General features: G+C 33.0%; 1 protein-coding gene across 1 annotated transcript in view; it reads right to left on the bottom strand.

Annotated features, from left to right (window-relative positions):
• The window catches only part of LOC113474036 (zonadhesin-like), a 47,816-nt gene that overhangs the window by 96 nt on the left and 34,834 nt on the right, over positions 1-12,886 (bottom strand). The window contains exons 50-70 of the mRNA XM_026836475.1: positions 12,806-12,872; positions 12,401-12,533; positions 11,883-12,021; positions 11,184-11,381; positions 10,533-10,682; positions 9,960-10,142; positions 9,275-9,391; positions 8,705-8,854; positions 8,010-8,162; positions 7,332-7,547; positions 6,805-6,930; positions 6,302-6,446; positions 5,556-5,758; positions 4,481-4,696; positions 3,663-3,769; positions 2,928-3,178; positions 2,334-2,500; positions 1,734-1,847; positions 1,030-1,146; positions 507-630; positions 9-96 (exon numbers count right to left, since the gene is read on the bottom strand). Coding sequence (XP_026692276.1) covers positions 9-96; positions 507-630; positions 1,030-1,146; positions 1,734-1,847; positions 2,334-2,500; positions 2,928-3,178; positions 3,663-3,769; positions 4,481-4,696; positions 5,556-5,758; positions 6,302-6,446; positions 6,805-6,930; positions 7,332-7,547; positions 8,010-8,162; positions 8,705-8,854; positions 9,275-9,391; positions 9,960-10,142; positions 10,533-10,682; positions 11,184-11,381; positions 11,883-12,021; positions 12,401-12,533; positions 12,806-12,872 — 3,164 coding nt within the window. The remainder of the gene's footprint in view (positions 1-8; positions 97-506; positions 631-1,029; positions 1,147-1,733; positions 1,848-2,333; positions 2,501-2,927; positions 3,179-3,662; positions 3,770-4,480; positions 4,697-5,555; positions 5,759-6,301; positions 6,447-6,804; positions 6,931-7,331; positions 7,548-8,009; positions 8,163-8,704; positions 8,855-9,274; positions 9,392-9,959; positions 10,143-10,532; positions 10,683-11,183; positions 11,382-11,882; positions 12,022-12,400; positions 12,534-12,805; positions 12,873-12,886) is intronic.

Below are 12,886 nucleotides of genomic sequence, written 5' to 3'. Positions count from 1 at the left end.
CAGTTGGCTTGGTTCTGATTCTCAGTAAGGTTACTGAAGGTACCAGGAGCACAAGGTGTTTTATCTTTGCTACCTGACTCACAGTAATGTCCAATGCTGTACAATTATATTTGGATATTAATATAACTAATATAGAAAAACTAGTATTATAATTTAAATTATAATATAATTTATAAGGTTTTAGGTTTAGAAGATTGTTTTACATTAAAAAATGAATCACTATTTATATGAATTGATGGATGAAAGTGTAATTTGTTTTATTCTTGCTTGGTCGGAAGACGACAGTCGTTACACGGGTTTAACACCTCGTGCTAGCTTACGAGTTACCATGTATGTTACTTTGTGGGTGATTATCTTGGTAATATTTCTATGTACGTGGCTGATGTATGGCTGACACAATGATAGCAGCAGCATGTCTTGAACCTTTTACCTCTGGGTTAGAGGTAGGGGAAAACCGCTTGCTACAGCAACACACAAAAAAATTTAAAAGATTTTTTTTTACTTACGGACACACATCACCAGTTACACCATCAGAGGGGGTGGGAGAGCTCGCACCACCAAGACAATAGAAACCTGCTTGACACGGTCCACTGGTCATGCTACCAAGACCAGCAGTTTCACAATATTCTCCTGAAATAAATGTTAGTGATAAAATTTTTCCGACGATTCTTGTTCTTACTCAAAAATTCTTCTTAAAAATAATAATTTCGAAAATGTAATTTAATACTTTTTAAAAGAGTAATTTAACAAAGAAAAGTTCACACCAATAAAACTTGAATGGATTTAAAAACTAAAATTTGTCAAAAAAAGTTAGGCACTGGTTTCACTGTCGAAAATTTATTTTTTAAACTTCGTACTCGGTGCTCATGGAGTTGGTTCATATGTATATGTGTCTTAAATATTTTTTATTAAAATTGGCTTTTAACAAAGAAATATGGAAGACGATTTTATTTCAGTGGTTTTAATAACAAAATGGGTCAAAAAAAATCCAAAAGCACTGGTTTGCAATGTTGAAAAGAAACTTCATACCTGGCGTGCACGGTGTTGGTTCGTATGACCCTGTTGGGCAGAAACTTCCAGGTTGGCATCGACCTCCTGTTGAGTTGACGTCACTTTGTACAGGACAAAGGCATGAAGTGTCGCTTACTGTTGAGAAGTATGATTGAAATTAACCTGGGGTTTAGGCGAATACACATGATTTCACTGTTGTCCCACCAGGCATCACATGATATATAAGAAAATAAGTCTTCTAGTGAAAAAAAAAAATAAATTATGACAACATTTCATTCGCCAACTGAAAAATAGTACAGATTTTTAAAAAGGTAAGCTATCATACAACTTTCAGCAGTCTCATTTAAAGATTGAAGTCACTTTTGTAATTGGCTTTACTACCGTTTTCATGGCAACTACTTTTATTATTTTAGAGTTTTTTTAATTTTTTTGTAGTGCATGGCTGACAATTTATAACCTATTAGTGACCACTGGGTTGGAGCATTTTCCATTAGGTGTCTTGCCCAATGACACATACGCCAACAATAATAAATGCTCACAACATCAATTACTGTTTTTCTGCCACAAAAAAATAAAAAAATACTGCCACAAAAAAATTAAAAAATTCTGCCACAAAAAAAAAAAAAAAATTCTGCCACAAAAAAAGGGTTTCCAGTTCAGTTTCACCTGCCCACCCAAATATTAAAAATACCATGCTTTATAAATAATTTGGCAACACTTACCAGTTATAGGGGTGGAGTTAGTAGGGGTGGGAGACCATGAACATAACGTGCAATACCAGCCCTCTGAACATAGAGCATTGGGTTCACGTAGACCAACAGTTTCGCAATAATAACCTGAGAAAAGTTGGTACTGGATGTAATATTGGTGTACTTTAAATTGGTATTTTAAATAGTGGAGTACTTGTACAGTCTTTATAACAGGTGTTCTGTTTCGTACACCTTGTACCAGCTTACAAGTAACCACGTATGTTACTTTGTAGGTAATTAATTTATTTTTATTTTTTTGAATGAATAAATGTAACTTACTTTATCCTCGCACGGCAGGAAAACGACAGTCATTATAACACGGGTGTTCTGTTTCATACACCTCGTACCAGCTTACAAGTGACCACGTATGTAGCTTTTTGGGTAACAATTTTTTTCTATTTTTTGTGTGTCCATGTATGGCTGACAATTTAGACAACCCATTAGTGACCACTGGGTTTGAGCATTTTCCATTAAGTGTCTTGCCCAATGACACATACAACCACAATGGTAGCAGCGGCAAGCCTTGAACCCATTGTGCCACTCCGCCAGATTTTTCAACACTAAATTCCCTACCTGGTTTACAAGGTGCACAGTCCCTTAAATCCTGTCCACCACTAGCATTGTTGAATGTACCAATAGGGCATGGGTGATCATATGGACCCCCAGTTCCATTAGGGCAGAAATAACCAGGTGGACACTCGTTGTTGATATAGTCTGTCGCATTTTCAGGACAGAAGTAGCTGGAAAAGTGGAAAAGTTATAAAATATAAACAAAATTGCATTTTTATTTGCTGGGTAAAAAATATTTCAAAACACGCAAAATGATTTGTGAATAAATTATGTTTTATTTGCTATTTTTTAACATTAGTGAAATATTTTCTAACATTAGTGAAATATTTTCTAACATTAGTGAAATATTTTCTAACATTAGTGAAAAAATTAACAAAAAGATGATTCTTTTATATTTTTTTACCCTGCCACCATTTAAAAAAGTATTTTTTTACAGCAGTAGACTAAGAACAACAACATTTGAACTTTTTATAACTGTACTTAATTTTAATTATTTTTACTTTTTTTACCAATTTTTAAAAGAATGTTATTTTTTACCAATTTTTGAAAAAAAAGTTACTTTTTTACCCATTTTCTATATTTTTTAAATTTTCTTACCCTGCAGGGCAGGTGTAGCACTCTTGCAGTCCAGGTTGGTTATTATAAGTTCCAATTCTGCAAGCTTCTGGGTTGGCAGATCCTACTGGGCATTGGAAACCAGATGGGCATGGACCACCTGTGTTATCTGTTACTGGTGGTTTTTCTTGTGTGGAATTCACAACACAGTAATAACCCCCTGCACAGTCACCATCTGGGGCATCTTTTCCACCGCTGCAGAATTTACCGGCAGGACAGCCAGAACATTCAGACTGTAGAAAAAGGGGTGGGTCAATTTCCACTTTTTTTAATTTTTTTTTTATTTAGACTATATTTTTTACCAGCAGGACAGCCAGAATGTTCAGACTGTAAAGAAAAAAAATTGTGGGTCAGTGCCATTTTTTTATTGATTTTTTTATTATTTTGTTAATTTTTGTTATACATTTTTTATTTTTAGAAACGATTTTACAAAATTTATTCTATTTCTATAGATATAGTTTTTTTAGCGGACCTAGAATTTAGACCAGATTTTTAAGACCCTTTGGGCCTTACATGAGTACTATTACTCCTATAAGCACATATTTTTACAAAGCAAAAAATAGAATGAAGTCATATTTGTAGTAACTTGTAAGGGAGCACATGAAGTGAAAACGTTATAACAACAAATGTTATACCGCCATGTAAGTGTAAAACATAGTTAGTCATTCATAAACCATTACAGTTTTAAATTCTGACAGGTTTTTAGAAACAACTTACAGCAACAGCGAGGCCACTTTTGTTTGAAAATGTTCCTGGTGGACAATCCTGCTCCACAGTGACACCCGCTGGACAATAGTGACCAGGAGAGCACGGACCATTGATACCTGATGATAATAAATGATAAATACTAAACCATAATAGTAAAATGTAATACAGCTGGAAAAGCCAAGGTCAGAGGTTAGTTTTTATTTTATACAATAAGACACGTTATAGGACTTTTTTTTAGGCCTGAGTTGGAGCATTACTCTAAATGTGACTTAATAGTTTCTGTTTAAATGAACACTAGTCTCTCTTCTTATAATTTTAAAAAAAGAGCTGTGATAAACATTTAAAAACTCAAATTTTACAATTTAGGTTGAAATGCCTATATAACACAAAAAAAATTGAAAAGGTGAATCGCTGAATTAAAATATACACAAACCTTATCATCACTGAAAAAAATGTTTTTGTTAAAAAGTACAAATTTTATGACCAGTAAATACTATACCACCTCTAACAAGAAACATAATACCTTTAATAATAACTTTATTTGTCTTTTCGATTAGGTAGAAAAGATTAGAAATAGTAAACAAAAAAGACAGGAAATAGCGACAAAACAACAGTTGTTAAAACAATTTATTTCTCGTCCCAGTTAGTAGTAAACAAAAAACATTCAAAAAATTACAAAACCGTATCCTCACAACTCCCATAAAGAGTTGTTAATTGTTTAAAACACGATCAGGCTTTTTGAATATATAACTGCTAAAGGTGTCTCGTCTTCCCCACCCTACTATACATAAGTCCTATAGTGCAATCCAAAATTAACATAACCTTACCGTCGCTCCCATCAGGTGTAGCTGAGGAACTTCCATTTTTACAAAAATAAGTCGCTTCACATGGACCAGTATATGTTGTTGCATTATATTCCTCGCAATATTTTCCTGCAGGGCATGCCTCGCAATCGTCAATCTTTTGTAAGCTACCAGCTTGTCCAAAGCTGCCAGGTGGGCAGGCAGGCCACGGATAGCCTGTCCCATTTGGGCAGAAATAACCTGATAAAAATAATTTTTGTTAAATTAATTTTTTTTCTAATTTTAACATATAGAACTAATTTTTTGTATTTTTTTGTTTAAATTTAATATGTGATTTTCTGCTATGGATAACATGTCCCATTAGGGCAGAAGTAACCTGAAAAATGTGGGTTTTAAAATAATTTTTGCAAAACATAATATTTGTACTGTGTTTTTTTTCATGTTTTTTTTCATATTTTCTTTTTATTTTAAATGCTTTTGGTTGTTTTATATTTATTTAGTGTTTTCTGCTGGTTCTAAATAGAAAACTTATAGTTTTTTTAAGACTTTTAGCAGGTTTATGCATACTAGTATATTAAACATTAATTTTAACTATAAAGAAAGCTAGCAAAAACATCATAATCTTTTAGGGAAGTTTAGGATTTTAGTACTATAGTAGGATGGGGGAAGATGGGACACATTTTCATTCTATTTTCTCGTTCATTTCGACTGTAAACAAAGAACATTCAAAGAAACATAAAACTGTATCCTCACAACTCCCAAATACCGTTGTTAGTTGTTTAAAATACGATCAGGATATTTGAATATTATGTGCTAAATGTGTCCCATCTTCCTCAACCTTACTATATAGCATAAAATATATAGTAGGGTGGGGGAAGATAAGACGCCTGTTTTTTCTATTTTCTCCTCTAATTTAGTAGTAAATAAAGAAAATTCAAAGATTCATAAAACTATATCCTCACGACTCCCGTAAACCGTTGTTAATTGTTGAAAACAAGATTAGAATATTTAGATATTGTCTCCTAAAGGTGTCCCATCTTCCCCCACCCCACTATACTAATCTTACTGTACAATATTATAAAATTATATAAAATCTTACCAATAGGGCATGGGAGTGTATTAATACCATCCACACAGTAAGTACCAGCTGGGCAGTCTAAACATATCTCAGCCTGTCTATCAAGCATGTATCTTCCATCAGGGCATGGAATGGGGTTTGCTGTTCCTTCAGGGCAGTAGTGACCTACTGTACAGTTCTGGTTTGCAGGCGTAGGTATTTCATCACCACCAGGACAGTAGTAGCTAAAAAATAAAAGTATCAATATGGAGCTCGAAATTCAAGGTGGCGTTTGGCATAAACATGAAATTGCCAGAGAAATATTTAAGTCTGTGACATAAAATTTGTGCAGTTAATAGTGGTTGGTGGTATTTGCCACCACTTTTAGGTGACAGTGGCATTTTTTGCTACAGAATTTATATGATTTTCTTGGCTGGATTTTTTTCAATTTTATTCTTAGAATTTTTTTATAATAAAACATTGGTGACTGCCACAGTGAATCAGTTGTCATAACATGGGTGCTTTATTTCTTATACCACATACTCGTTTAGAAGCTACCACGTAAATAACTTTTTAAATTATAAGTTTTTTCTGTATGGATTACAATTTAGATTCCATATAACCAATGGATTGGAACAATTTCCGTCAAGTGTCTTGTTAAATAAAAAATGGTACCAACATTTAGCATTAAACATTGCACCCTTTGGCCTTAAGTACAATAAGAGTAGTGGTAACAATTAAGCCCCGGCCATGGTCAATTGCAACCAAGTCTAAAACTACAATCTTACCCAGCACTGCATTTTGCAGACGGATTAACCAAAGCTTTTTGATCACAATAATAACCCGGTGTGCAGTCTACACATGCGGTTGAAAATCCTTGTCCGGTTTGATTGTTGAATGTCCCTTCTTTGCATGAAGTAGGAGATATTGCACCTTTAGGAATAATGGGTTTTAGTCTGTGTTAAAACTAAAAACCTTCTGTTTAAATATTGTGTAAAAAAACACAGTTTTTAGCAAAAGTGTATTTAAAAACAATTCTTTTATGAAAACATTTTTTTTTTTTTTTTAAATGGTATTGACTGATAAAGGTGACCATACCTACATTCTTTGAAAACAATATTCAATTTGCAATAAGAGCTATTTACACTTTGAGTTTTTAATGTGCCTGGCTGCAACAGCTTTGTTTATACTTGTTTATTTAGCAAAAAAAGTTTAAAAAAACTGAAAAAAACACAATATGCATTCAGAACCACATGCGTTAAATAGAAAATCGGTAAAACGCTTAGCCTACCTTCTTTGCAGTAATAGCCAGCGTCGCATGGTTTACCAGTGACTGTATCATTAGGTGTAGCAACTGAAGCACCAGATATACAAAGATAACCAGCTGCACAATCGTAGGTGGGGGAAGATGGTGTAACTGGAAAACAAATTAAAAAGTTACAAACTTTGCAAAATTTGCTTTGTTTTTAAGATGTAAATTGTCCTTCTAATATTTTGGATGAATGAGTGTAACTTACTTTATTCTCTCGTGGCTGGAAAATGACAGTCGTTAAACACAGGGTGTTCTGTTTCATACACCTCGTGCCAGCTTATGAGTTAGTATGTTACTTTGTAGGTGAATATTTTTTTGTTTTTTTTTATGTGTGGCTGATAATTTGGACAGCCCATTTGTGACCACTGAGTTGGAGCAATTGTTGTTAAGTGTATTTATTTATTCATTCAGAAAAAAATTCTTTATAAAATATAAAATCTAAATAAAACATTAAATACAAAACAAAGGTCCTGGGTTCAAACCCCAGCCTAGTAAAAAAAACTTACCATCCGAAGATACCATTCCCAAAAGAGGACAATATTTGCCAGGTGGGCAGTCATCACATTGATCTGCAGAAACCCTTTTCTCTTGGCTACCATAGGTACCAGGTTGGCATAGATATTGTGTGGAAAATGTGGTACCATTGGGGCAATAACTACCCATAGGACAAGGATAGGTACTGTAATCTGGGATTGCAGCAATGCTATTGTCACAGTAGTAACCTGAGAGAAAAAATTATAAAAATTGAAAACAAAAAATTAACAAATATGTTTAAATGAATGTAACTTACTTTATCCTCGCTAGGCCGGAAAATTACAGTCGTTAAACACAGGTGTTTTGTTTCATACACCTCGTGCTTGCTTACAAGTTACTAAGTATGTTACTTTGCGGGGGATTACTTTTGAGGATTTTTTTAAAGGAATAATATGGCTGTTACATGTAATATGATAGTGGATATTGGTAAATACTGTTATGTATAATAGAAAATATATCTAACAACCATATTGTAATATAAAAACAACTTACATGTAAGAACCACCATCGTAAAACATAGTATTAAATAACAGTAATGAAAAAGTAACACAACAAAAATTAAAACACTTATGTATACAAAAACACAAACAAATAAAATAAAACAGTATTTAAATAATTTTTTTTTAATTTTAACACTTTTGTATTCATACCTTCAAGGCATTGTTTGCAATCTATAGCTTGCATTTCATCTTGGTAGTAACCTGAGTTACAAATTACTTGATCTGGTGAACCAGCTGGACAGTAAAAACCAGGTTGGCATGGGTTGCTGGTGCCATTGCTTGAACCGGAGGGACAGAAGTGGCCTGTGAGAAAACAGATAGTTTTATGTTAAACTAAACGTAATTTCTTCAGTTTCGCATTCAGATGTTATAACATGGGTGTTCTGTTTCATACAAATTCTGGCTTAAAAAATTCTCAAAATTTTTTTTTTGTTCTGTATGGCTGACAACTCATTAGTGACCATTGGGTTGGAGAAATTAAGCAATTTGCCCAAGAAAATACTAAAATAGTGGCAGCACCAAGATTCAAAGCCAGTACCATGGTACCCACTGAGAAATTTCTTCATCAAATGGCTTAAAAAGGGTGAAAAAACTGTGGACCTTAAAAATGGGCTATCTATATACAATAAATAAGTAACTAACAATTCAGACAACCCATAAAGCAAACACTGGGTTTGAGCAATTGCCGTTAAGTGTCTTGCTCAAGGACATATGCGCCCACAATGGTAGCAGCGACGAGCCTTGAACCCATTACCTCTGGGTTAGAAGCAGGCGTGTTAACAACTTTTCTATGGTGCCTGTACAATCAAGGTATTATTATGCCAATAACAAAATGATCATATTACCTTCTGGGCATTCTTCTGTGACTGTAACTTGCCCAGCATCAGGACAGTAGTAACCACCAGTGCATTGTGAGCATTCAGATTGAGATTTAAGGAACGTCCCGTTGTTATAAGTGCCTGCTGGGCATGGTTTAGGGTTGGCAGTTCCTTCATCTGTTTTTAGAAAAATGCTAGAAATTAGTTGAATTGTATTTTATGATGTTCATTTTATGTGGTTTTTGGTGAAATTTTGTTTTTGTGCAGTTTTTGGTGTATTTTTTATTTTGTTGTTGTTAGTTTTTGTTGTTTTAGGCAGTTTTTGGTGTATTTTTTTTAATTCTTGCTGGTTTGTTCCGCTTTTTTTTGTGGCTATACTGAATGAATAAATGTAACTTTATCCTTGTGTGGCTTAAAAACAACAGTCGTTAAACACAGGTGTACTGTTTCATACACCTCGTGCCAGCCTATGAGTTACCATGTATATTACTTTGTAAGTGATTATTTTGTGGGGATTTTTTCATATTTTTTCATGTATGGCTGATAATTTGGACAACCCATTAGTGACCACTGGGCTAAAAAATAGTTTTTACTTACCACACCAATGGCCCTCAGTACACACACCACCAGTAAAACCATCAACAGGGTCTGGTCTGGTAGCACTGCTGTTGCAGTAATAACCAGCAAAGCATTTGGCTGTAGGAGCATCTAGACCTGTGTATTGAAAATATAGAATTTAAAAATTATATATATGTGGTAAAAATTAAAAAACCAAATAAAACTTTCAAGTTTTGGTGCGAAAAATTTGGTATTGTTTTTAGTATTTAGTAAAAAAAAAATTAATTTTGGGTATGACATTTGGTACTATTATAAAAAAAAAACAAGGTCTTCTGACAAAGTTAAAATTTAAACACAAGAAAAAAGTGTGAAAAATGTGAGATTTTAATATCTATTTAAATTAACACAGGAATATAAATAGCCAGTTTGCCCTAAAACATAATTCTTTATAAACAAAATACTTATTTTTTTAAACAGCTCTTTTTCTGAGTGTTTAGGCCTACTCTGGCTCAAAACCGAGTTCCCCTGACATGCCTCACCAAAAAAACCTTACTCATATAAAATAGACAAAGTTTTTAAAGAAGACAATTTTTTAGATGACATTTCCAGCAAAAAAACTTAACTATACAAAATAGACCAATTTTTTAAAAGCATAAACTTTTTAAAATTTTTGGCATGCCTTGTCGCAGAACCTCACCCATATAAAAATTGTTTTATTAAATACCTTCTGTTTCGCAGTAGTAACCTCCAGTGCAGGGTTCTGGCGCAGGTGAACCTGCCGTGCAGAAATATCCAATGGGGCAACGACCCCCTGTGTCAGTAGCGGGGCATAAACATGAGTCGACACCCGTTACATTCATCATACCGCTTGGTTTGGGGGTGGTGGCGTTGACGACGCAGTAATAACCTAAAATTTTTTTTTTTTTCAAATTTGAGAAACTGTTGTAACGGTCTGTCTAGAAAATATCTGTCATACAGAAATAACCTAAAAAAAATTTTTTTTTTTAATTTTTTTTTATATTTGGGAGAAAAGCAAGAGAGACTTCTAGTTTTGTAATTGTAAGACTAAAAGGATATCGACAATTTTTAAATTTTAGTTGCGATTAAAAGAATAAATGAAATATATATAAATAAATAAATAAATTAAATTTAAGAAAATCGATCATTTTTTTATACTTTTGTATTTTAACTCAAAAGCAAAACCTCATTTCTCGCAAAAAAAAACAAAAACATTCATTTAAACTATAGAGTTATTATAAAAAAGTCGAAAGTACAAATACATGGTTTAAAATTTTACCTGGGTCACATTGTGCAGTTGGGGTAGTGGAACCATTCCCCACACAATACATGCCAGGATCACATGGTGAACACATATCTATAGATGATGCTTGTGGTACAGTACCATAGGAACCAGGTGGACATGGGGTATCTATGTAGCTTGCTGTGCCTGGTGTAAAATTGTTTTTTGGTTTTAAAAATTTGAAGATTTTTTTTGCACGTATGTAAAACAGTGTAAAAAATATTCAAAATTAGAAAAAAAAGAAAATTTTAATTATTTTTTAAAAAATTAAAAAAATTGTTAAAGAGAATTTTTTGAAAAATTAAAAAATTGTTAAAAAAAAAAGTTTTATGTTTAAATTTAGCAGTATATTACCAAAAACCAATTTTACTATTCAAACAAAAAGAATATTCAAAAAAAACTATTTTTCCCACTCTAAAATAGTAGGTTTAGAAGCAATGTTTTTATATGACACTTATTTCAAGTCATTTTTACCAATAGAAAGTTTTTTTAATGGCTGTTGTTTTGTTGCTAATTCTCCCGTTTTATTTAATTTGAATTTGGTGTTGTATTCCAATTAAAAAATAAATGAAAATTAGGTTGTTTTAAATTTATTTTTATATTATGCTAAACTCAATTTCAAATTTTAAAAAAGGAACAAAATTTTACCTGTAGGGCAGTAATACCCAGGCATGCATGGATTTTGTGAGTAATCTATGGTAGCACCAGGACAATAGAAGCCTTCTTGACAAGGTGTACATGCAGGTAACCCTGTAGTGTTGCTGTAACCTCCAGGTGGACAGTCTAACTCAACCACTGTCCCTTCAGGGCAGTATTTGCCGTATGAACATACATTTCCACCAATACCTGGATTTAAATATTAGTTTATTAAATTGAATATAGGATTTATATTTTTAAATCGGAGCTTTTTTACCATTGTTTTATCTTTGTTTAATTGATTTAATATTTATTTATTTTTAAATTGAATGAATGTAACGAATGAATGAATGAATGAATGTAACTTACTTTATCCTTGCGTGGCTGGAAAACGACAGTCATTATAACACGGGTGTTCTGTTTCATACACCTCGTGCCAGCTCACGAGTTACCATGTTTGTTACTTTGTGGGTGATTATTTATTTTTTGGGAGGATTTTCCCATTTTTTTATTTATGGCTGATAATTTGGACAAACCATTAATGAGCACTTGGTTGAAGCAATTGCCGTTAAGTGTCTTGCCCAAGGACACATACGCCAAAATGGTAGCAGGGAAGAGCCTTGAACCTATTACCTTTGAGTTAGAGACAGGCGCGCTAACCATTATTAGAAAATTATTTTATTTTCTTATTTTTCAACATGGCTTACAAACCTGTTGGTGTAGGGGTAGCTGAACCACCAGAGCAGAAGAATCCAGCTGTGCAGTTTCCATTAGGTGATGTAAGATTCCTTTCCGAGCAAAATTGACCAACTGTACAGCTGTCACAATCGCCAGGTGTGCTTGCTCCAATCTGATACGGGTATTTGTAAAAAAAGATTTAATCAGAAATCAGAATCAGTTATTAGGTTAACTCTGAACTACATCCCAAGATCTGCCGAAGGACCTCACCACTTTTAGAATAGAAAAGTCACCAGAATATGTTATGGTTTGGGTACATTGGGTATAAGGTGTTTAAGTACATAATATACTGTAATTGTAGCTAGAAGTCAGTATTGGTTGTAATATAATCACCAATATAAAGAACCATATTATAAATCCCCGAAAAAAATAATAACATAGCATTTTATTGGCATTGCATGAAATAAAAGTGACAAAATCAAAAAAAAAAACAACAAACAATATATATATATATATATATAATATGTGTATAAAAAAAAACAATTTTTCACCTTATCAGAGAAAGTTCCCTCGTCGCAACCCACAGGTTCCCCCGTTCCCTGAAGACAATAATACCCAGGTGGACATAAACCCCCGTCCCCTGAGCTGGGGGCAGTCCCGGGGTCACTAACATTTACCCCAGATCTAAAAAAAAATAACAATTGACAAAACTTTTTATTAGAATTAGCACTTCGCTGTAAAAACTTTTTTTTTTCTTACAAAATAAAATTGTTTTTATTTTTTAAAAATATTGTAAATTCCGAAAAAAATAGTCATTTCATAAAAAAATCCGATTTTTTTTCTAAATTATTAAAACAAAATATATAATAAACATTGTTTTGAAAAAAATAAATGATAAAAAAATATAAAAGTGGAAAAATAACTAAGTTTAACTGTTTCCTATAGGTCTATGTTACCTGCAGTAGTAGGATGCATCACATTGCTTGGTTGGTGATGTAAGACCAAGAGTGTCACAATAAAAACCTGTATACAAATGT

The sequence above is a fragment of the Ciona intestinalis genome, chromosome 10, assembly GCF_000224145.3.
Source record: "Ciona intestinalis chromosome 10, KH, whole genome shotgun sequence".
NCBI classification, from domain to species: domain Eukaryota; kingdom Metazoa; phylum Chordata; class Ascidiacea; order Phlebobranchia; family Cionidae; genus Ciona; species Ciona intestinalis.
Note: the sequence above shows the minus strand (reverse complement) of the source record. Positions and strands in the feature narration are given on the sequence as shown.